The sequence below is a fragment of the Marmota marmota genome, unplaced genomic scaffold (assembly GCF_001458135.2).
Source record: "Marmota marmota marmota unplaced genomic scaffold, marMar, whole genome shotgun sequence".
Taxonomy (NCBI): Eukaryota; Metazoa; Chordata; class Mammalia; order Rodentia; family Sciuridae; genus Marmota; species Marmota marmota.
In genome coordinates this window covers 7,572,135-7,596,601 of record NW_026000261.1, presented here as the reverse complement: position 1 = coordinate 7,596,601, position 24,467 = coordinate 7,572,135, and the positions used below count along the sequence as shown (strand labels likewise).

The 24,467-nt window shown below is 34.4% G+C and overlaps 1 protein-coding gene across 1 annotated transcript in view; it reads left to right on the top strand.

Moving 5' to 3' along the window:
• Dnaaf6 (dynein axonemal assembly factor 6) overlaps positions 1-24,467 on the top strand; it is a 42,794-nt gene that overhangs the window by 5,687 nt on the left and 12,640 nt on the right. Inside the window, exons 2-5 of the mRNA XM_015497986.2 lie at positions 2,994-3,149; positions 6,954-7,026; positions 9,778-9,883; positions 12,912-13,008. Of these exons, the coding sequence (XP_015353472.1) occupies positions 2,997-3,149; positions 6,954-7,026; positions 9,778-9,883; positions 12,912-13,008 (429 nt within the window). The 5' untranslated portion in view covers positions 2,994-2,996. The remainder of the gene's footprint in view (positions 1-2,993; positions 3,150-6,953; positions 7,027-9,777; positions 9,884-12,911; positions 13,009-24,467) is intronic.

Here is a 24,467-nt window from a genome sequence, read left to right as displayed (position 1 = left end):
CAATTTCAGAAGAAAAGGAAAATTCCAAAATATTTTAAGCATTGATAGCATAATTTACATCAATGTATAACCTTCCAAGATGACTATTTTCAAATACCAAATTCATATGAATCTAATCATGCTTCGTTCAATATTCATAAACTGCTGACTGTGTACCAGCTCTAGTTATTGAAGATTTTCAGCCTACAGTTATAACCTCCCACTGTCCCACTGCCCTGTCTCTCACTAAATGAGAACTCAGGGTCCGTGTTTCTTCCCAACTAACTCATAGGTATTTTCAATTAGTCTGTCTCTCCTAAATCCTACATCTAGTGCACCCATTGAACACACAGCCTTCCTTCATAATCTCTACTGTGGGTACCCAGGTAATACCACAAGCCTGACTTATGCCTGGCTTTTTTCTTTTCCTATGGGAACCTTCATCTAGCTGCCCACTCCCCAACAATTCTCAAAAGTAGACCCTAAATTCAATATTTCCACCAATGGGACAGGGTCCTACTTCACGATAAATACATCTCCTTGTAACCATGACTATTCTACCTTTCTGCCCTAAAGCACTGCTCATGTCCAGAAACTCCTGCTGCCATGTATCTGCCAAGCAGATAAAATCATACGAATAGCTATTCTGAGTGTTACCTCAGACACTGTATTTGGAATTTATGATGGCTTTTCTTCTGAGTTAGCTTTACTGGTACCAGTTTATTCTCCTCTCACCAGTTAGTCTACCATTGAACTCTCACAAGCCTCATGATCAAGTATCTGTGGGTTTTAGCAGTAGGGCCAGAAAATAATTTTTATGTAGCTTTCCATATTTTAGCAAACTCTTTCACCTAAGTTGTGTAATTCAACCATCACAATAGTTCTATAAAGTAAGTAAGGTGCTGGAATAATAAACAATTTCTGCTATATTTGTTCTTCAACATCTCATTGTACATGTCAAAATACTAATTATAACTGATATCTGAAGGCACTATTCCCTTTCATTGTCAGAGGTAGAGAATATTTCAATAAACTTTTTGCCTTTAATATTAGGTAAATATTTAATGAACACAATCAACTTAGAATTTTAAAATATAAACAGGATCCTCTTTGTTTAATTTAATATGTGTCAATTATTCATTACCATAGCGGACTGCCAGACCATAGTGAGAAAAAAAATTGTTTTATCACCTTTTATTTCACCTTTTCCAATTTAATGAGTTTCCAATGTAATGAGTTTTATCATTAACTTATTCTACATCATTATTGGAAATCATATTCATGCCCAGCAAAATTAAACTTTTAAAGAATTAATATGTTGAGTCTGACTATGTGCCAAGCACAATCCTAGCTCTTTTACATGCATTAAGCTACTTAATCCTTATAACAACTGTAAGAGATAGACACTATTATTATCCCCACTTTGCAGATAAAGGAGTTTAGGTATAAAGAGCTTAAATAATGTGCTAAGGTCACAAAGGTAAGAAGTAAATGATAGATACAAATCAAGGCAGCGTAACCCCAGGACCTTTACTCTTAATCTTTGTGATATATTGCCTGTATGCTAGAGGTGTGGGGCAATTTAATATTTGTTTCATCCTTGACATCTCCAATAGATATTAAGGAAAGTTTTATATTTAACAAAGAAAGTCAAAATAAAAGTAAAACATAATAATAAAACAGAAGGTCTGTCAAACACCATCTACATGCAGATTGATTATGACAGGAGACTATACCAGCATACACTTAGGAATCTCTTTGTATTACCTTTCTAGGCACAATACAAAAATTTAATGGATCATTTTAATAAAAGAATTAAAGAAATGTTTTATGAGAGTTAATTTTATAAAATGATATTTTAAAAATATCAGCAGAAATGTAGAAAGATTCCTATTGTGGTTATGTCCAAATCACTAACAATAGGCCTAATTCTACAGTCTTTTTTCAGGTTATTCATTATAGTCTGACACCTCTGAGATTTTTAAAGATCCTGACTATCCCTACTCTAAAAATAACTACAGAGATTATTTAAAATACTAATGTCAGAATTTTAAATATTTGTAATTTTATTGTTTATACTTTAATGTGTTATTTCCAAAATTTTCCACACCAGACATATGTAGTATTGGTGTTAAAATCATAAAAACAATTATTTCATTGTGTGTTAACTTTCACTACAGTAAATGAAACAACCTGTTAGAGATCTCAAATGGAAATATAATGCTAGGTATCACTAGGGTTAATTAAGAATTGAAATAGCTAGTCATGGTGGTGCACACCTATAATCCCAGCCAGGGAGCCTGAGGCAGAAAGATCCCAAGTCAGAGACCAGACTGGGAATTCAGTGAGACTCTGTCTCAAAATTTTAAAGAGGGATGACTGGTGGCAGAGCTCAGTGATAGAACCCTTGCCTATCTTGTGTAAAGCTCTGGATTCCATTCCTAGCATGACCCAAAAAAATAATAATAATAATAAGGAACTGAAATAAAGCAGATAGGAACAGGCTCATCTGAGGCAAAAGTGTGAACTAAATAAAGGTTATCTGGCATATCCCTGAAGCAACAGCTTTTTTTTTTCCATTCACTAAATGGAATATGTAGCCTAAATAGCATACATGAAACAGATATAGTCTAAAAATGTATGTTCTCAAGTAATGGTATATAACCTGTAAGAATCTGCATCTTTATCCAACTTCCTGAGTGATTCTTTTTTTTTTTTTTTTGAGGTGATTCTGAAGCACACTAAAACCTGAGAACCAGTATGGTAGGTGAAGTGCTTGTTAGATTGAATAAGAAGTTTTAGTAAAGCAGGCTGAAATCTTGAGTTTACTTGCTGCCCCAGGTCTGTGAGTTAGCAAAATACATGTATCTATCTAAAGTAGATTACAAATATTTTCAAATAAGAGACAATAGAGTGACCCAGTGAAAGAAGGGAGATATGACAATAAAAAAATCTTTATGTCTTAAATAAAACAGAAAAGTAAAATATTTACTTCTGATTATCTTGTTCTTTAGAATATGGAATCTGAAAATACAGAAACTGAAAATATGGAAACAGAAAATATTGAATCTGAAAATATGGAAACTGAGACTATTTCTTCAATTTCTACTCTGGAAGCCCTCTCCAATCTACTTTATCCCGAAGAAGAGGATGATTTCGACTTTGGACAGGTGGTCATATACTTACAGATCAATTAGTTCCGTTCAGTGAAGTTGTGGAGCTGTATTTGAACAACTTGTTCCCACCTTGCTGTGGGAGCAAAGCTGTGTCATCTGATACATTCACAGGAGGATGCAAGGCTGATTATGCATGAGAGTATAACCTCTAGTACATTTCTAGCAAACATAATTATATTTTTCTAAACCACCTGAACACTGAATAGGAAAATAGTTCTGTAACTATGGTAGCAATAGCCACGTTTGTCATTTATATTTATGGTCAAAGAATGCTTGACAACCATTGCAGAGTGGTAGCTAGGACTATTTTTGCCTAGACAGTATTTCTATAAAACAAGTATTTTTCAATTATACAGTATTAATTGGACCCCCCAAGTGCCAGTTCTTTGATTTTTAAAAATTTGTGTAAATATGAAAACAGAACAAAATATTTTGAGCCAAATAATAGGACAAACTTGTTTGGGCCTACTAAGGTCAACTTCCTAGTACATGTCTGAATTAGCTGTATAGCATTTGGGTTCAGGACAGATAACATCATTGAGCCTTGCAACAGCAAGATGGGCTTCACTGGGGAAGAGAAGGGTTCCCTGAACTGAGCTTTGGCAACTCCAAGGTTACTGCCATTATTTTCAGAATAACCGAAACAAAAAAAAATCTGTCCTCCATTCTCCACTTCTTAAATGTCAGTGAACCTTGGTTATCAGACTGTTTATAATAAGACAAATTTTAGGGCAGAAATCTCATAATGTAATAGAATATGTCAATTTACATAAAACAATTCAATGAGTTTTTTAATTATTGTGACTATGAATAAATCATCTTCCATGAACATACATATCAGTTTACTCCTCCAAAAATTCCTTTTGGCCATTGTGTGGAAAAGCAAGTATATTCTGAATAGGATATAAATTCAATGACTCAGACATAGAATTGAGCGTTCGCCCTCAAGGAAGAGCTTAGGTGGAACAGGGCAGAATTAAATAAGTCATGAAATGGAAATAAAATAGCCACATTTGTCATTTATATTTGTAGACAGGGAAACTGAGTTATCTTGGAACCAGGAAGTTTTAGTAAATGAAAAGTCTGAGTAGATCCTAGCAAAGAAATACTAGTGTGAAACACACACATATACACAAGTAACACACATATATACAAAAAATATACAGGAGAAAAAGGAAAAAGGAGCAATGTATCAATGATGTTGGGAAAGCAAGTTCATTTTTGATACCTTGAAATAGCAGAATGATAATTTTCTGAAGTGGAAATCTTGAGAAAGTTAGGGTTATGCAATATTTAATAAGTATATCAAATATTTGAGAGACAGTGATCTTGAATATAGTAAAATGGATCTTATAATTGGAATAGAGATAAGGATATACCCTGGTTACAAAGCCTTTTCCCTTTGGTGTTTATGTCTAGTGATGTTTATTTGCATATAGAGGTATTTCTAGGAGAAAAAGATGTTTATGAGAACAGAGAGACTGTAACATCATTTTACCAAATTGTACAATTTATAAAGGAAAATTACTATAATAATGTATGATTCTGTATACCTGGGTTATAAGCAATTTTGAGATAATTGGTCATTCAGACACCACAGTACAGATATCATTAGAGTGTATAGAATTAAAGTATCAGAACAGTAGGAGAATAATTAATGTTTCTAATGAACTATTAAATTTTCCAGGAGAGAAACTGTCTTTCATTTTTTAACATGTATTAATCTGGGGAACTGTGAAATGATTACAAGAGTGATATGTTTTTGAAAATATACTCTCTGAAAACAGCAAGAGAACCATTGCATGCACATTGGTTCATTTATACTATCCCTCTTCTAAATGAATTGTTAAGAGTCAGGGAGATTGGTAAGAGAGTATGTGTGTTGTTTTTCAAACTCCTGAGGAGATTTTAAGGCCTATGAGAAATAAGGTTCACCTCTCTTCACAGACATTATGACAAGGATGTTCAAACTCTCTTATATATTGCACAGTGGCATGAAATGAAATAATAAATTGCTCAGATAATTGGCTATAGATTCATGATAAAGACTCAAAGGATGGGCTGGGGATGTGGCTCAAGCAGTAGCGTGCTCGCCTGGCATGCATGAGGCCTGGGTTCGATCCTCAGCACCACATACAATAAAGATGTTGTGTCTGCCGAAAACTAAAATAAATAAATATATATATATATATATATATTAAAATTCTCTTTCTCTCTCTCTTTAAAAAAAGACTCAAAGGATGTCCTTATAGAAAACAATTTCCAGATGGTTTTTAATGTTTTTATTTTCTCATTCCATATTTTCACTTGTAATTTTTATTTTTAATAATTTATTTTCATTGTTAATAAATCATGACGCCCCCTATGTTCTGACATTCTGGTCTAATCATCACTTTCCATGAGGAGCATACCAATTTTTTTCAGGAATGTTCAAAGTTTTATTTCTACTGATTTTAATTTTCTGTGGAAGGAGGCACTCAACAAAACAAGAGGTCCTCATGTTCCAAGAAATGCTTTGCCCTGATTGACTATTAGTATTCTGATGATTAATAATTTAATAAAGGTACTACACATTTATATGATCTTAGTGATTAAAAAGAAGAAAAAAATTACCCAGAATACTGTCTTGGGATTTTCACATAAAAATGTCAGTAATGCCTTAACGGCAGACATAGCAGTTTTGAATCTTCTTTTTGAAAAAGAATACTTACTGTTTCAGAAACTGTTGAGATGTTATGGATTAATTTCTGATTTATAACTGTTGGAATAGTTTAGCATAATAAAGACACAGTTGAACTTTTCTTATGAGCTTTCAAGGACAGACACACTCCCCTTGCCCAAACAGGACATTCTAACATTTGAACATGTATAAAATCTTAGGAGATGAGAGCAGGGGCCTGAGAAAGGAGAACTAGAGGTGCTAGTTTGTCAGGACCCAGGGAGATAAGAATATTTGACAATGGAGTGAATTAGAGCTACAGACCCTGAAATCACCAAAAACAATTAGTAAGAAGTTGGAACTTTCTTGAAATACCAAAGAATACCTGAGAGGCCAATGAGGTGGTTACCATTATATTGATGTTGTAATACTTGAAAAAATGAAGACCGTTCTTGTTCTGGAGTCAGGGTCAGTTCTCTTGTACTATAAAAGCTTGGGCAGAAGATGGTAAAATAAAAATGTATGTACAATAATGTGGATCAGCATGTATTTGACAATATTCATATGGGGGTTGCTGTATAAATCCACTAGTTCAGTGTCATGAGGTGGTGGGAAGAGGAAACATTTCATACTCATAGAGGAAAACAGTGAAAGTTGTCAAGGTTTTTGAATGGGTCTTTGGAAGTCTGAATATTTAACCTCTAGTTACTTCTTAGTTTTATTTCTATAAAACTTTCCTACATTTCTATCCCCCATCTTCCTACAATGATATAGTGCCCAAATCCAAAAGTGTCAATGCTTTTCTGCTAACACTTGGTTCTAACCTTCATGGAGATGAATGTGGCTCATTCCCCTATCCCCAGGGATGGATGGTTCACTGAATTAGAACAGGGGATTTAGTCTGACCAGAAATCAATTCTGCCCCAGAGTCAATTAAACTGAATACTTTTTGAAAGGACTAGGAAAACACATTCAAAATCATACTTGGTATTTGTTTCTCTATTGTATAACAATGATGAATAATTAAACTGGAAAGTTCTATGAGCTTTTTAGATGGAAACCTTATTAGATTTAAAGTATTACTAGTCATATAGTTAAACTAGTAGTATAGAATGTTGGATTTTTTTTTTCTTTCCCAGTCAAACTGTTCATCTACTATTGGAGCCATGGGTCCTGGAAATATTGGACCACCAAAATCAGAAGAGCTCAATGGTAAGTTATTTAATAAAGCAGTATAGATCCATATAATCAATATAAATACTTGGTAGCAGAATTAAACGGAGAGTAATACCAAAATTAGCACTTATTAAGATGACCTAACCAACAATGTATTGCATAGTTAAAAATTGCTATGAGTGTAAATTTTAAGTGTTCTCACCTCAAATGTAAGTGTATGAGGGCTGGGGTTGTGGCTCAGTGGTAGAACACTTGCCTAACATATGTGAGGCACTAGGTTCAATTCTCAGCACCACATATAAATGAATGAATAAAATAAAGGCCCATCAATATCTAAAAAAGTATTTTTTAAAAAGGAATATAAAATTTTTTAAAAGTATATGAGGTAATGTATATGCCATTTGGCCTGCTTTAACCATTACACAATGTTTACATGCTTCAAAATATTATGCTGTACATAACCAGTATATAAAATTTTTATTTGTCAATATAAAAAAATATTTTTTAAAAAGAAGCTGGGAGTGGTGCCACACCTATAATCCCAGCCTCAGCAACTCAGCAAGGCACTAAACAAAACAGTAAGACCCTGTGACTAAATAAAATACAAAAAAGGGCTGGGGTTATAACTCAGTGGTTAAATACTCCGGGGTTCAATCCCCAGTACCAAAAAAAAAAAAAATAGATAAAGAAATATTCATGGAAATGATGAATAGCCATTTACACATAAAGATTCTGTGATATTGTTTTTACTCTACTGTGGCAGGAAGCAGTTTTCCTAATAATGCAAAATCATTGCCTTGAATTATCCACACTGACATATTTTCTGACATGTGACTAAGAAAGTCATGTATGATTAGATAATCATTTTAATGTTTAGGGTCTCTTTCCCATGTTGCTTAGCTTCTTCACCTTCTATTCTTCCATATTCTGGCAATTTCACACAATTCCCTTATTAATTCATTCAATAAATATTTATGAGAGCCTATTATGTGCCAGGCAGTATGATCATCTCGGAGACTGTGATCAATACCGATATCAAAATAGTCCCTGCTTTGTTTGAGCTAATAGGCTTTTGGAGAAAACAATAAAACAAGTTACCACACAATTTTATCTTACATTGATACTTGTGAATTAAAGTTCATGGAATTATTTTAAAAATCACAGGTCCAGGGTTTGGGGAGGTAGCTCAGTGGCAGAGCATTTGCCTAGCATATAGAAGTCCTGGGTTCCATCCCTAGTCCTTCAAAAAAACAACAATAATGATAATAATCATGGGTCCAAAAACTAGAATAAAGACATTTTGTAATGTTTTCCTAGCATTTTGGTATATATATTTTCACAGAATTGAGCTTTTCTCAAATCTTTAAAAATATAGGAAACTCTAGGGGCTGGGGTTGTGGCTTAGTGGCAGAGCACTCGACTAGCATGTGCGAGACCCCAGGTTCAATCCTCAGTACCACATAAAAATAAATAAATAAAATAAAGGATCCAACTACAACTAAAAAAATATAGGAAATTCTAATTCTGTTGGTTATGATCACAGTTACCACAAGATGGACAGAGAGAAGAAATGAATTCATTCATTAATCTAACTAATTGTGAAAGATATTATCTGAAAAAATGTTTAAAATAATGGCTAAAATGATGTCTGAGGATATTTAAATTTTTCAGTTATTATTCAAGAGGCTGTTTGCCTTAGAGATAGTTACTACATGGCAGAGTAGTTCAAATCCAGATGTACTTCTGTGTTGTCTGTTATTTCTGATAATGTAAGTCTAATACTCTCTAAATTTTGAGGACAATGAGTCACATGTAAAATGTTTTATATAAATTTGACCATGCTAGATAGAAGCAGATAATTTAAAAAGAACTGGCAGAATTGAAAACCTGGCAATCAAGTGAATTTCTGGGAAAACTTGAAAGGACTCGTATGTGCTGTACCTAATGCATGTTCCCATTGATGCCGCAATAGAACAAATGTAAGCTGGATTTTTGCATACCTACTGGAGCCTGTCTACTTTTAAAATATTTTAAAGATGACATAGAAAATCAAAAGTTCTGCATGAAGGATAAGAAGTGACATATTTTCTTTAAAGCTCATGTATATGTGAGGAAAATACTGGATTAAAAAATGATCCTCATACCACTGCTTTAAGTTTCCTTAATTGATATTATTTTTAAAGTTATGTCATGCTTGCATAGAAAAGGCATTCAAGGGTTTTATGTAGTAAAACACAATACTAGGTTCACATTTCTATCTAAATCAGATTGATCATATGTTTGATTTTTATCTTTTATATATGCGTATAAATATTTTACATGTGATCCTGTTTGTTTCTGAAAAGGTACAATATTTCTTTTGTATATATATCTATATGTCATATCTATTTTATATATATATATATATATATATATATATATAGAGAGAGAGAGAGAGAGAGAGAGAGAGAGCGAGCTAGCAGACAGAGAGGAACTGGGAAGATATAAAACATCAGAATGAGAACATTAATTATCACCAGGAAGTTAGGTTATAGATTATCTATTTTTTTGCTTATGTATTTTTCTACAATTATTATTATAATTCTACAATTTATTGGTCTGTACTGATAATATTTAAGATCAGTTGTTACTAATTTAGCCTGTCTAGGCCAAAAGAGCAAGCTAGTGATTACAAATAAAAAATGTTTTACTTCAATTATCCCAAAAAGTGTGTGAAGAACACAAACCATGTTCTTCATGGAAGGAAAATAAGCCATAGCTTCAGCTTTATCTTCCCTTTTTTCACAGCCATCCCTCAAACCAGTGATGAAAATAGTGAGGACATCTGGAATCCAGAAGAAGTTCCAGAAGGAGCAGAGCATGATGACATGTGGGATGTTCGAGAAATCCCAGAGTAAGTCAAGTGAAGCCAGGAATGTGTTTAGGGTTTAAGTATCATCTGATATCATTGTATTTTTGACAATTCATAAAGTAACTTATACCACACAAAATATAAAACTATAGGTACACACAGAAGGCATGTATAATTGCTTATACCACATAAAAGATAAAACAATAGAGACACATAGAAGGACACATATAATTGATCATTTTTCCCCTTTTAAGGCAAAAACAAATAATAAAACATAATACATTCCTTTCAGTTTTATCAAGCAAAAAAATGAAAAATTGTCATTTTCATTATAAATTTATATTTAATGTCAGTTTGTTGTCTAGTATAGAAGTAACACTAGGAGAAAATCACCCCATTAAATTGCAAGCACTCATACAAACCCAATTATAATACCATGTTTATGTGTCAACGACCTGATTTTAATTACTCAGTGTTTTACAATTTCAGCAAAAGGCTATGTATTCCCTTCAATTATCAATTATTATCCAGACTTACTCACTAAATATTTCAGGATTATGCTTAGTATTCAGTGTATTTTGCAAACACAATTCAAGCCTTGTAGCCTTTTCAATACCATCAAACTCTAGATACAAAATTTAGAAACATTATCATGAGAAAAGGCTTTCAGCTTTTTTAAAATCCTCATACTTCTAAGGAATATAAAGTATGTTTGCATATATTGATGAAATTAATTGCTAAATAGAGTAAGCATTAAATATATATATATACATATATATTTAATATAAAACTTTGAGTATATAGATAAACCAAAAAACAAAAGCAATATTTGTAAAATTATAATGTACTTTATTAGTTATTAAAGACGTTTATGGCAAGTGATCTGTCAACTTTTCTAATTGTGACTAAAAAACAGTCTAATTCGTTTAAAAAAACAGTGCTTGTATCTTCTATATCAGTTTTGAAAACAGAAGCAGTGGGAGAGTGGGGGTAATTAATGGGAAAGAAGTATCCAGCTTTCAAATAAACTATGCTAAAAAATATAAACCTTGTAAAAAATCAAAGGAGATTTTAATACAACATTTCTGTCTGCATCTTAAGAATGAAAAAAGAAAATCTCAGGTTAAGTTTATACAGTGCCCACACATACATATGAAAGTTAAGAAGTCACTCATTTGTCACATTGTCTTATGAATATCACACATCCTAATGCAGAAAAGTCCAAATTTGAATCCATTTTCACTTTTCATCCCCATGTTTGAGGTTCTCTAGATAGAACATTCGTGAAAGCTTTAAATGAATAATAACTCCATTCAATATGTGAGGAACATTGCTTTTTACAATTTTTATCTGTATTTTTTTACCCAGTGCCTTGCACATGCTAGGTGAGCACTCTACCACTGAGGCACAACCCCAGCCCCAGAAAGTTTTACCTTTTGAAAATAATTTCAAAATACTCAGTGGGTAAAGAGGAAAATGGGTAACATGAACAAACTGTTTACAAAAGAAGACTTATAAGTGGCCAAATGAAAAATAATAAGGGTTTGAGCTAAGACCCTGACCTTGGGGGAAAGTATGAGGGTCTTTATTTGAGCAAGTTTGAAGGAAGGTTTTGTATATAATTAGATAAAATGGATGAGAGCATCTAAGATGATGTTAGGCTTACTACCTTGGGTGATTGAGTAAAATGGTGAATGCATTAACTGTGGTATTGTATGTATGTGGAGAAGAAGCAGTAAATTTGGTGTTAGATATGTAGACCCTGAAATGCCTTTGAGACATGAAGGCAAGTAGGCTGTTGGAAAATTGTATCTGAAACTCAGGATAAGAGCAGGAAATTGAGCAAATCCATCTGGGAGTCATGAGCTGATGGAATGATCCTTTCTGTTTTATTTTAACCTGGCTTAACATTTGTAAATATTGGTAGACATTATAGCCTATTAAGAGACAAGTGCCCTATATCAAATATCTACTTATTTCTAGTTCTATTTAACCCCCCCCCATCCCTTTTTTATTCTTGGGCATTCCTATTTGCAAATGGTCAGAAGTTCATTCTAGTCCTCTAGTCTTGCAGCTCAGAAATTTACCATTTCTTCATTAGGATATAAATAAACATAAAAAATTTAGGGGGCTGTGGCTATGGCTCAGTAGTAGTGCACTTGCCTCACATGTGTGAGGCACTGGGTTCAATTTTCAGCACTACATATAAATAAATAAAATAAAGGTCTACCAACAACTAAAAAATTTTTTAAAAAACCCTAAATTTTAGGGCAAGAGGTATTGCTAAGTGACAGAGTACTTACCTAGTATGCATGAGGCCCTGGGTTCAATCATCAGCACTAAATTTAAGAGGAAGAGCCCAAATTTAAGAGGAAGGAAAGATTTGTGAATTGCCTTTGTGGGATAAAATAACAGGAAAATCCTTCATTGAATTAAAAATTCTGTACGATCGGTTTCTATATGCCATAGTGTAGCTGTGCTGATTTACCAGTGTGGGACTATGGAAATAGAAAAGACCATAAAAATCATTTAGTTTTCACCCACCCTTACCATGAATCATACAAGCAAAGAAGCCAAGACCTTATGAATTTGTAACTTGACTAAGGTCACACAGTTAACAGAGACAATATGAAACCTGGATTTTCTAACTTTACTTTGTGGTTAAAAATTAGCAGAGGTGGGTTTCTGTTTATCCATCAAATCCTGGGTTATGGGCTCAGTGTTTTCTGAGCCATTGTATTCTATGAATGGACCTTTTTTGATCTTCTACTTTTAATCTTATTATAATATTATTAGAAATCCCCCCAATCCATTTTATCCATATAGTTCCCAAAGAGTTAAGGTTTATTTTAGAAAATAAGTATGTACAAAATAATAATCCTGCTTTTTAGAGTCTGGTACTTTTTACTGTGTTTCTAGACTTCTGCTCCTTTTTGTTCTACTACTAAAAAGCAAGCATTTTATTTAGTCCTTTTAGCATATCCTCATATGTTTCTAGTTTTCTGCTTTGTGACAGGAAATTGCTCTTTCATTTGAGTCCCTATCATAATTGACTTTATTTTTTTTTCAGGTATGAGATTATATTCAAACAGCAGGTGGGAACTGAGGATATATACCTAGGATTGACAAGAAAGGATTCTTCAACAGCATGTTGTCAGGAGCTCGTGGTAAGCCTCTCCTCCCTTTTGCCATTGTCTGTATGACCATTACAGCTGAATTGACTGACTGTTATATATATAACATTATAGGCAATGATGTAAATTCTTCATAGTTGTTACCATGTTTCAGGCACAAGGGGAATAATGGGACAGACAGTTTAAAATTGGTGACATTTACAAAACCAATGAAGTTTACACATGTTGGATAAGATTTACAAACAAACATAGTAAAATCATATGATACAATACATGATTATTACAGGTCGTCCTACTAAAACCATGCGGTCCAATTGTACTGAATGTTCTTTCATCTTACTGCTGTCACATGCATACTGACTGATTGGTTATTACCTTTTGATGCTGACAGGCAATCAGAATGAAATATCACCTTCCCTGAATCAGTTTACCTCTAAACATCTGATTTAAACTACTAAGAAGATGTCTAAAACGTTGCTTCACTCCCTTATTTGAATGACACTACAGCATGTTGGGGAGCATCCAAGTTGCTGTTTCCATATAATAACCTATAATAACCATAATAATACCAGCAAAATCAATAGTACCACCTTACTTCTGCTTATTTGATCCTCCTAATGATCTTATTGAAAAGTCTGGGTCTGATCTAGAGTGTAGAATTAGAATTATTTTGGCAGCAAACATAAGTAATTCTGTTGTTAAGTCATTTTTGAGGTAGGGGCTATCCTTCCATCTTTGTTCCTCCTCTCTTAAAATACATTATAGAATACTGAGGTGCCCATAGAAGATGCTTAATATTTTTTTCCTTAAGCAAATGATAAATGGAATCTCTCTTTGGCATGAACTTCAAGTTTTCTCTTATTAGCAAAATCTAAGATATTCAATTGAATCAAGTAAAATAATGGGAATAGTGACTTTAAGTACCTCAGGAGATTTTTCAAACTCTAATGAGTTAAGATTTCAAGTGATCTTGAAGTAATTAGTTCTCAGGGTTTTACCAGTAATATTCAAATTCCTCTCTCCTAAATTACTGTAAAATTATGTTTTCGATGTCTAGTGTTGGGGATTGCTCTATGCTCTGGAGAAATTCTAGGCCCAAAATAAATAAATCTGTTGTGAGCCTTTCCATTTCTCTCATGCAAATTGCTACTACTAGTTTTAATAATAAAGGTATCTTGAATAATGAATCTTGGAAACTAAATCACACCTCATAATAGGAACATACAGTTTATGTAAAACTCAATAAGTATATGCAGAAGAACTGATCCTTCCCTCTAATGAATTTATAATTGACTGAAGAGACAAAGATAACATAAATGAACTAATTTTATTATTAACAAACTCATTGAAAGTCAATTGTAAATCTACTAGGAGTTCAGAGAGTTTGGATAAGGCATGGACACCACTCATTGAAGGACAGCAGGAAATAAAACATTTGTTCGTGCTATAGCACTTTATCACTTGTATATCATTCTTTTCCTCTTACTTTCCTTTCTTACTCTTATTTCTTTATTTATTCAACTTTTTTTGTGTTGCTTGGGACCAAACCCAAGACCTTGTGCAGGCTAGGCAAGTGCTTTACATCCCCATTTATTCAATTTTTAAATACTTGGTGAACACTACTACATACTAAACACTGTCCTGAGTACCAAGATACAAGATAAATAAGAAATGGTCCATTTCCTCAAGGAATTTACAGTAAAGGAGGTAGACCCCTATAAATAATTTCAGTTCAGTTTTGTAAGTACATATGTAGAGGTATATTCAGGTACAAAGTGATATAAAACATAAAGGGATCAACCAGCTCCATTTGGTTGGATCAGATTTCTGTAGTAGACAACATTCCAAGGGAGTTATAAGCAGAATAGGTAAAAGCACATGAAAAGGTATCTAGGCATGAAATAACATGTTATATTTGTGTAAGTAATGAGTACAAGAAGAATTAGGAATAAGTGTGGGTAATGGCATACTGGTAAGCTTATTCTCAAAAAACAATTTAAAACCCTGATTTGGGTTCAGGGTATGTAGGTCAGAGGTAGAGCACTTGCCTAGCATGTTCAAGGCCCTGGATTTGATCACCAGCACTAAAAAAATAAATAAAGCCTGATTTGTAGTTTGAATTTTATCCTGTAGGCTCATTTTTTTTTATTTTTTTAAGTTGTAGTCGGACATAATACCTTTATTTTATTTATTTACTTTTTATATGGTGCTGAGGATTGAACCTACGGCCTTGCACATGCTAGGAGAGCACTGTCCCGCTGAGCCACAACCCCAGCCCCCCTGTAGGCTTATTGATGGTGCTATTTACCATCATTGCTTAACCCTATTGGTAAGACATAAAGAGATTATTGACCCCATCTCAAGTGTTTATTGCTCAAACTTATATGATTATTATTCCTATTGATAATATAGTGTTTTCTTGAATTCAAGACATCATCAAATTATAAATGTGCCATTTATTTATTACTTATTTTATTTTTTTATTTGTATTTATTTTATACTGGAGATTTAACTCAGGGGTGCTTTATCACTGAGCTACATCCCCAGCCCTTTTTATTTTTTATTTGGAGACAGGATCTCACTAAGTTGCTTAGTGCTTTGCTAAGTTTCTGAGGCTGGCTTTGAATTTTCAGTCCTCCAGCTTCAGCCTCCTGAGCCACTGGGATTACAGGCATATGTCACTATTCCTAGCTAAATGTGCCATTTATTTATAACAATGTTTGAGAGGAGAATAGGCACAATACCACATTAAGTGTATGCATTATGTGATGCATGTCAATATCAAAAACATGAAAATGTGGGAAAATTGCACCTTACATTGGTTAAATATTTTATTTGGGTCTTGGATCTGGTCTGTATGTAACAATTCAATCAAGAGACTTTAATAAGAATACCCTTGCTTACGTCCTTGCTTATGCTGAGGAAGGTAATAGAAATACAATGTGTTTAAGTACAAGAAGTGATTTGAACTTTAGAAATTCATAAGCCACCCTTTCCTTTACCTGCCCCAGATTCCAAACAAGAATGCAAATTTTATGGACCTTAAATCAAACTGATAATCCTAAACAAAGTTTTGAATTAACAATATGTGTATCTTCAGCAAACTTCTAACCCCAAACCCAAGAAGATTCAATATCCAAATTCTACCTGTACTCTTGTTATTCTCTGTTGCTTTACTCCTAAATTTGTAGCTACCTAGTCTCCCTGGCCTTAATCTACATGTAATTCACGCTAGAATTAAATCTTTGCTTTACAGATTTGTTGCTGTTGTTGTTTTACCAATATGCCTTTTCTACAAATAAAATTTTATGAGAAAACCCCACATGTAAAACATATACAAGTACTATCACCTTGGGGAAATAAAAAGTACTACCACCCATGAGATATATCTTATGATAACAGCAGAGGCTCCTTGAAACAAAGTTAGAAGAATGCTGATTTAGTTTCTCCTGATATTATAGTTTAGAAACTAATGTTAGGCTTACAAGGTGTCAAATACTCATATAATTAAGGGAAGAATAATAAGAGAGCTAGAGGGCTTCTTCTGTGTAGGTTACATGTATGCTTTTCTTTACACCTCATGAATAGGAGGCTTTTACCTTGTATTTTCTTGTCCTTTTCATTCTTTGTCTGTATTCTCCATCCTTCCTCACAAGTCTCCCACTGTGAAGGGTTTGATATATATCCTTGGCAGTATATCTTCAAATACATATGTATCATTGTTTGCTATAAATATTTAATTCAGAAAATACTTATGGAACACTTACTGTGTGACAAATGCTATAGACCAAGTGCTAGTATTACAAAATAGACAAGATTTCCTTCTCTCTAGGAGCTTATTGTCAAGATATTAAGCCACCTATAAGCAGCAATGCAGTGGTAACTATCAGGTGGACTTGCCAGATTTTCACTGATTGATCTAATAAGGAAACAATAACCCCAAAAGAAAATAGATCATTACTTACACAACATTAGCACAACTTGTATAGTGTCAGCTCCTCATATGCCTTTTCCCACAAGAGGATATCAAACCAAATGGCAAGTAACAGGATCAGTGGGACAGTCTACAGCTGAAAAGCCAACTCTAGCCTCCAATTAGCTGTTTTATAGTCTTCATCTATGGCCCAGGGGAGTAAGGTAGGAAGTTATATGCCTTTCTGGAACTGGGGAGTAGAATGAGAAACTGTCTCACAGCAGCTTCCTGCAAAATACAGAGCCTCCCACAATGAAGAGAGGCAGATAAGAAACAGCATTAAGGTAGTTCTTCAAAGACTGCCTATCTTTCCATATTCCGGGAGGATCACAGGATGTTCTGACAAGAGCTGGGTTACACTCTAGTTGAACCTTGACTATGTGGTCTATGTGCAAAGTCATTAGAGTCCCAAAGTGGAGCCATTTCCCTATATTTATACAATATGAAAATGTTTTTGTCCTGGTTATTTTCACTTAATATGATATATAAATAATAATGATGATGATAATAATAGCAAACACTTTGTTTAACATGTATTATGTGCCAAGCATTTCTCTAAGAATTTTATACATATACTCACTAATCACCACACCAACCCTATGAAATAGATGTTATTATTACCCCTATTTTATAGATGTTACTGAAGTACAACCACATTAAGGTCACACTTGTAGATTTTGATAGATTTGAGCCCAGGCTATTTGAATTCAATGGAAAATTATGGAAAATGATATGAATGAAAAGAAGGGGAAGTCCAAGCTGACTTAGCAACAGAAGTAGCATTTCACTAGAATATTTGAAGAACCCATAAGAGTTCAGGCATCAAAGGGTCAAAAGTTCTCCAAACAAGTGAACAGTATGAGCAAAGAGAGTGCTATGAAAGTAGATAGTATGTTTTAAAAACTATTTGTGATATTTCTGGAGCCCTTGAATTCACTGGCATAAAATAATATAGAAGATAGAATAAGTGACTTAGGGCTAGTTGTGAAACCCTTTGAATGCTGTATCATATGCTATGGACTGAATTGGGTCCCACCAAAATTCATATGCTGAAGCTATAAACTCCCAATATGATGCAATATAGAGATAGGGTCTTAGAGAAATAATTAAGTTTATATGAGGTCATGAGGCAGGTTTACATGAGATCATAAGGTAGCACCCTCATGATTAGTGGCCTGATAAAAAACAACAGAGAGCTTGTTTACTCTCTTCCCACCATATGAGGACACAAGGAATCCCCAGCCATGTACAAGTCAGGAAGAGGATCTTCACTAAACCCAACCATGCTAGCATCCGATCCAGGCTCCAGAACTACAAACAATTTTTTTTCTATTGTTTAAGCTATCTAGTGTATGATATTTTGTTAGGGAAGCTCAAGAAGAGAAAACACCATGAAATTTGGACTTTATTTTCTGCATATTAGTGTTAGTAAATATTTTAAAGTGGGTGTGGTGGCTGTGGTGGTACATGCCTGTAATCCCAATAACTTGGGAGGCTGAGGCAGGAGGATTGCAAGCCTCACTTGCAGTTTAGTGAGACTCTGTCTCAAAATTTTAAAAAATAAATAAATAAAAGGGCCAGGGATGTCACTCAGTGGTAGAACACCCCTAGGTTTAATCCCCAGTACTGAATTAAAAGAATAAAAATTTAAAAATAAAGTGGGTAAGTTAAATGATTGCATGCATATTTCAGAACAATTCTGGTGGCAGTGTGAACATAGAATTTAGTGGTGATTGTGATAGAAGATAAATCTGAGTTTGGGAAAACTGGTGGTAGGCAACTGCACTTAGTTCAAGTGAAAGAAGTAAGAATAGATTGTGCCAATGGGGATGGAGATAAAAGAATGTCTTCAGTAAATATTTTATTATTAATATTGATAGAACTTTGAAAGTGATTGAATGAGGTATAAAGGAAAAACAAGAGTTAGGTTTCTAGTCCAGGTGACTAAGTGAATAATGATGGCTTTAATTAAGATATAGGAATATAATATGGCTATCTCTAACTGGTTGACTTAGAGATGTTCTTTTTTTTTCATTTTAATCTTCTGAATTTTTTCAGTTTTTAATTACCATCAATTACTTTCAGGACAGTAAGCAGTCAAAGGGTGGTTTTCTTTGTGTGTTGTGGGGGTGGGGTATGGAATGCAAAAAGAAGACAAAGTTCTAAGAGAAAGATATTAATTTTGGGTTATATTAGGTTGAAGTGCCTGTGGGAAATTTTGTTGAGAGTATCCAGGAGGCTGTTAGAAATACAAATCTATGTGGAACTCAAGAAGAAGAAAGAGACTGGAGGTGTTGATTTTCAAAGTTGATGGTGTTTGTTTTCTGCAGGTGTTAGAATCTACTACCACTGAATGCCTGATTTCCATCAGGATTGGAACAAAGTTGATGTGATTTTCAGTAGTGTGCATGTGTGTGTGTGTGTGCGCGCGCGCATGCATATGTTCTACATTCACATATGAGTGTGTTTTGGGAGGGGTGTTGAGAGGGATACTATGAAACTTAAAGGAATTAGCTAATTAGGGACACAAAAGGGGGCCAGTGAGATAAAACCAACAATCAGAGACAGTTCAAAACAGACATTATAAGTTCTTCTTACAGTTCTACAGTCAGGTATTAATTTAATATAAAAAACAAGGGGGATTGGATCAGTGAGGCTGGGATTGTGGCATAGTTTTGGAGGTACTAACAAAGATGAGGGAGAAGTAAAAAGCCCATCATAGAAACAAGGTAAGAAAGTGCAAACCTGTCTATTCTTGAGGACAGGACTGATTGAGACACTGGACTTTTGGATGCCAATTAAGGCATATGGAAAAAAGAACTATATCAAAGATATGTAGGAATATAGCCTGACTTCTCCACAGGAGTGTTTATGGCAGGAAGTGGGGTAGGTACATTGGGGATATAGGTCAGTGGATTCCCATTTTCACTCAGGGATGTTGAACAACAAACTATCTCTAAAATTCAAAACTGAGTGGGACTAGAGTTATAGTTATTTGACTGATTATATTGCCAATTATTCTGTTTGAGGAGAAGGGAAAAGTAGCCTGCAAATAAATTTTTGAAGTAGAATGGATGCATAATATTGTTGTGCTCCTATTCTGAGGGATCTATATTGATAAGAGGACATTCTGATGTGACCTAATGAGCAAGCTGTTAAGCCTGGTTATTTTTAGTTTTTATTGTCACCACCTCCCTAGGAAATGAGTCTTGTTCCCATCCCTAAATCTTACTGAGAACAGGATCAGAGTCAGGGATAGGATAGAAGTCAGTCACCATCTAACAGACCCAATGAGGAATCACATGTTTATCACATGTATTTATCTCAGAAAGGGCTATCAATCATTCTGAGCAAAGTGTCTGCTCATCCTCTGAGAATTCACTTTTTCTTGAATGGTCTGCTCCTCGAATCATGATTTGTCTCCTAAGGTTAAAACATTCATATTCATTTACTTTTAATGAATAAGTAGATTTGACTGTTTGATAAGTAAATGGAATCTCTTTTTCCATTTAAAATTCTAGAGGATAGATACCTGCTTTATTTTGTTTTCTTTTGTTAGGCTTCCTGATTAGGCTGACCTTGTTTGATCTGTTATATATCAGACTGTGTGGTAAGGAGAAGGATATTTGTGATGTAATGTGATTTTTTATTATCAGCTGCAGGCAGCACAGTCAAACTTCAGTTAAATTTCTAATAATTCTCAAACATATAGACATTTATAGCTTATAGTATTCCTTCACAATGATGGTAGTAGTGGGAGTGAGGAATTAATGTCTCCTTAAAAGTTAATTTAGGGGGCTGGGGTTGTGGCTCAGCAGTAGAGCCCTTGCCTAGCACTTGCGAGCCCTGAGTTTGATCCTCAGACCACATAAAAATAAATAAAGGTATTGTGTCCAACTGCAACTAAAATTAAATATTTTTAAAAAAGTTAATTTAGGGCTGGGGATGTAGCTCAGTGTTAGTGCACTTGCCTAGCATGTGTGAGCTTTGGGTTCAAGGGTTCTATCCTCAGTACCACAAAAATAGAGCTAATCTAATTGTATAGAATTAAGGTATTTCTAGTTGTGAAAATAATATCTATTTAAAATGTTAATACCACAATTAGCAGAGTTGAAAATAAAAGTCCCCTATAGTGAAATACAGAGAAATTGAGAGATAGACTTAAAATTAGGAAAGAAATTAGGGTATACATATTACTTGGTAATAAAAATCAGTAATATCACATTTTGATGATGTCATTTTGAGGATGTTTAATCAAAATATCTAGACTACATGGTCCAGAATCATTGAGCTGGAACTGGCAAAAACTTTTAATTCAATGCAAGGGGTTTCATAGGTTGACCTTGGAAAATACCAATATTTGATGGATGAACAAAGGAAGATACATGGAATATAAAAATCTGATGTTATAGAAGTTGAGAGTAGCAGCGTTTGAAGAGAGTTGGGATAGGGAGGAATGAGTGGATCTAAATTATAGTTAGATAAGAGCAAGAAGTTCTTGTGTATGATTATACAGTAGGGTGACTATAGATAACAATAATGATCAGTATATTTCAAAAAGCTAGAAGAAATGATTTTGAATTTTTTTTACCAAAAAGATAAATGTTTGAGGAAATAGATAATGTATTACTCAATTTAAACATTACTCAATGTATACATGCAATGAAACATCATATGGCACCCCAATGTTATGTATAATTTTTATGGTTTTATATATCAGTTGCAAAAATAAATTTAAGAGTTAAAAAAAGAAAAGGATCTGAGAAGGATTCTCAGAGATGGGAGGGAAACCACAATAGTGTCTAATGCTGTAACAGAAGTAAAGCCAGGATTAGGATGCAAAAGGAACTTCTAGATTTGTCAATCAAGTGTTCAGTGATCTTTGGAAGAGAGAAACTTCAGCGTCATGGCTAATGTGGATTGAAGAAAGTTGGAAAAATGAAGAGGAAGTGAAGAAGGGAAGGCAGCAAATATGGATTGTCTTTTGAAGAGTTAAGCAGTGTAAAAGGAGAGAGATAGGTATTGAGGAAGAGGCGCAATTTAGAGAGTTTAATTTTTTTTTTTTAGTTATAGATGGATACAATATATTTTATTTATTTATTTTTTATGTGGCGCTGAGAATCAAACCCCGTTCCTCACACATGCTAGGCAAGTTCTTTAACACTGGGCTACAACCCCAGCCCTAGTTTAGGGAGTTTTTCTTAGGAGAGTTTTAAGTATACTTTTCAGCTTATAACAAAGATCCATTTGTGTAATATTTATTTAGTTCCTATGGTGTGTCACTGGTGCTAATGATCAAAGAGTAAAAAAAAAAAAATTAGTCATGGTATGAGTCCCTGGGGACATTTAGAAAAGGGTGAAGGCATTTTCAGTTGTCACAATGATTGGAGAATATTATTGTCATTTAGTACTCAGGGGCCAGCCTTGCCACAGAAGGGATGGTCTTGAAAAGTGAAGAATTGTTCTATAAAAAAATGCCAATATTGCTTCTCTCTAGTTTAGAAACACTGATTAGAAAAAGAGAGTATGAGAATGATCATTTAGCAGCATACCACCTTGACTATTCCCTCCTTGAGACTCAGTTTTCTCTGTAATGATCCTATAGGTAGTTTTCTTCCAAAATCACTAGGAATTCCTCCCCTCCTTTGCTCCCAAATCACTGGCTCTTCCTCTTTTGTATGCAATTTTTTTAAGCTTTGACCTTTGGTGCTTGTTCACTCTCCCATGAGCATTCTCCCCTCCCCCACCCCAACAGTGGGCAGTGCTGTGGATGGGACTCAGGGCCTTCAACATGGTAAGGAAGCATTCTGCTGCTGAGTTATATCCCCAGTCTTGATTTGTATCTTTTTTTCTTTATCTGTTCTCTTCCATGTAGTCCTATACCCTTAAATAGTTTATCCCTCAACTGTTCACTTGGCATCTCCCACTGGTTTAATAGGCAATTCAAACTTAACATGCCCCAAACAGAATTCAGTTGTTTTCCCCAAACCTCTTTCCCATGTATCATCCTCACAGCAATAACATTCACCTATTTGCTCAAGCTAAAAATCGAAATCACCCTTCATTCCCTTTTCCTTAATACCTCATATTCAATCCATCAGCAAATCTTACTTGCTCTACCTTCAAAATATATTATAAATCCATCTGGTTTTCATTGCAACTGCAACTGCTTTCATGTTGTAAACCACTGCCGCAGTCTGGCTGGGCACAATCAGGAGCCACTTGTCAAAAGAAACTAACTTTATTTTTAGAAAAACACACGCCAAACAAAACAGCCTCTCAGGAAAAACCCTCAGAGCCTCAACTGCCACCACCGGCTTTCCACAAGCCTCTCTCTCCCCCTCCCACAATCCTCCTGCTCTTGAGGCCGATTGGCTGGGTCACGTGGGCGGAGCCAAAAAAGTCCCCCAATGAGCAGCTCCGTGGTCTGAAAGGGCAGGGAAACAGCCCAATGAGCATCACCGCAGAGGAGCCAATCAGCTAGATGTTGCTGGGGCCGCTGTGAGCCAATCATCAGCCGGCAGCTGGTTGCTGGCAGCTGGAAGTTTGCTGGGGCCCCTTGCTTTCATGTTGTAAACCACCATCATGTCTCACCTGGGCCATTATGATTCTCACTTGACTCATCTCCCTGCTTCAAGTCTTTCATTGCTACAACCTTTCCAAACAGCCTAAGAGATCCTCTTTCTTTTTTTAAAAAAAATTGAATTTGTTTTTATTTATACATGACAGTAGAATGTAGTATGGCAGATTATACATACATAGAGTATAACTTATCCTATTTAGGATTCCACTCTTGTGGTTGTACATGATGCAGAGTTATCCTTGTCATGTATTAAAATACAAGGCTTGGAAAGTTATGTCCAGTTAATCTACTACTGTCTTTCCTATCCCTTCTCCCTCCCTTCCCTTTGTCTAATCCAGTGAATTTCTTTTATTCCTCTCCCTTGTTTTGAGTTAGCATCCACAAATCAGAGAGAACATTCATCCTTTGGATTTTGGGGATTGGCTTATTTCACTTAGCATGATATTCTCCAGTTCCACCCATTTACCAGCAAATATCATTATTTCATTCTTCTTTATGGCTGAGTAATATTCCATTGTGTGTGTGTGTGTGTGTATGCAGATATTTATATAATTTCAATGTAGGGATCTACCACCTTTGGGGGTGTTATATAGGTTTTTATTGCTCATGAGAATTTTTATACTTAGTATAGCTGCAGTAGAAAAATATTTTATGTGTTTTTCCAGGGCTAAATTATGGTAAATTACTGAAGCAATTCAGAATGAAACTAAACAATTTTTTCTGTTAATCTGAACTTTTAATGTTGTTTAGTTTCAAATGGAAACTCAGGTGATCTTAACTTCTTTCCTAAGAATCAAATATTTTGAGAGCTATTTATGTATTTCTATCAAATAGAAATATATTTTTTTTAAATATTTATTTTTTAGTTATAGTTGGACACAATATCTTTATTTTATTTATTTTTATGTGGTGCTGAGGATCAAACCCAGAGCCTTC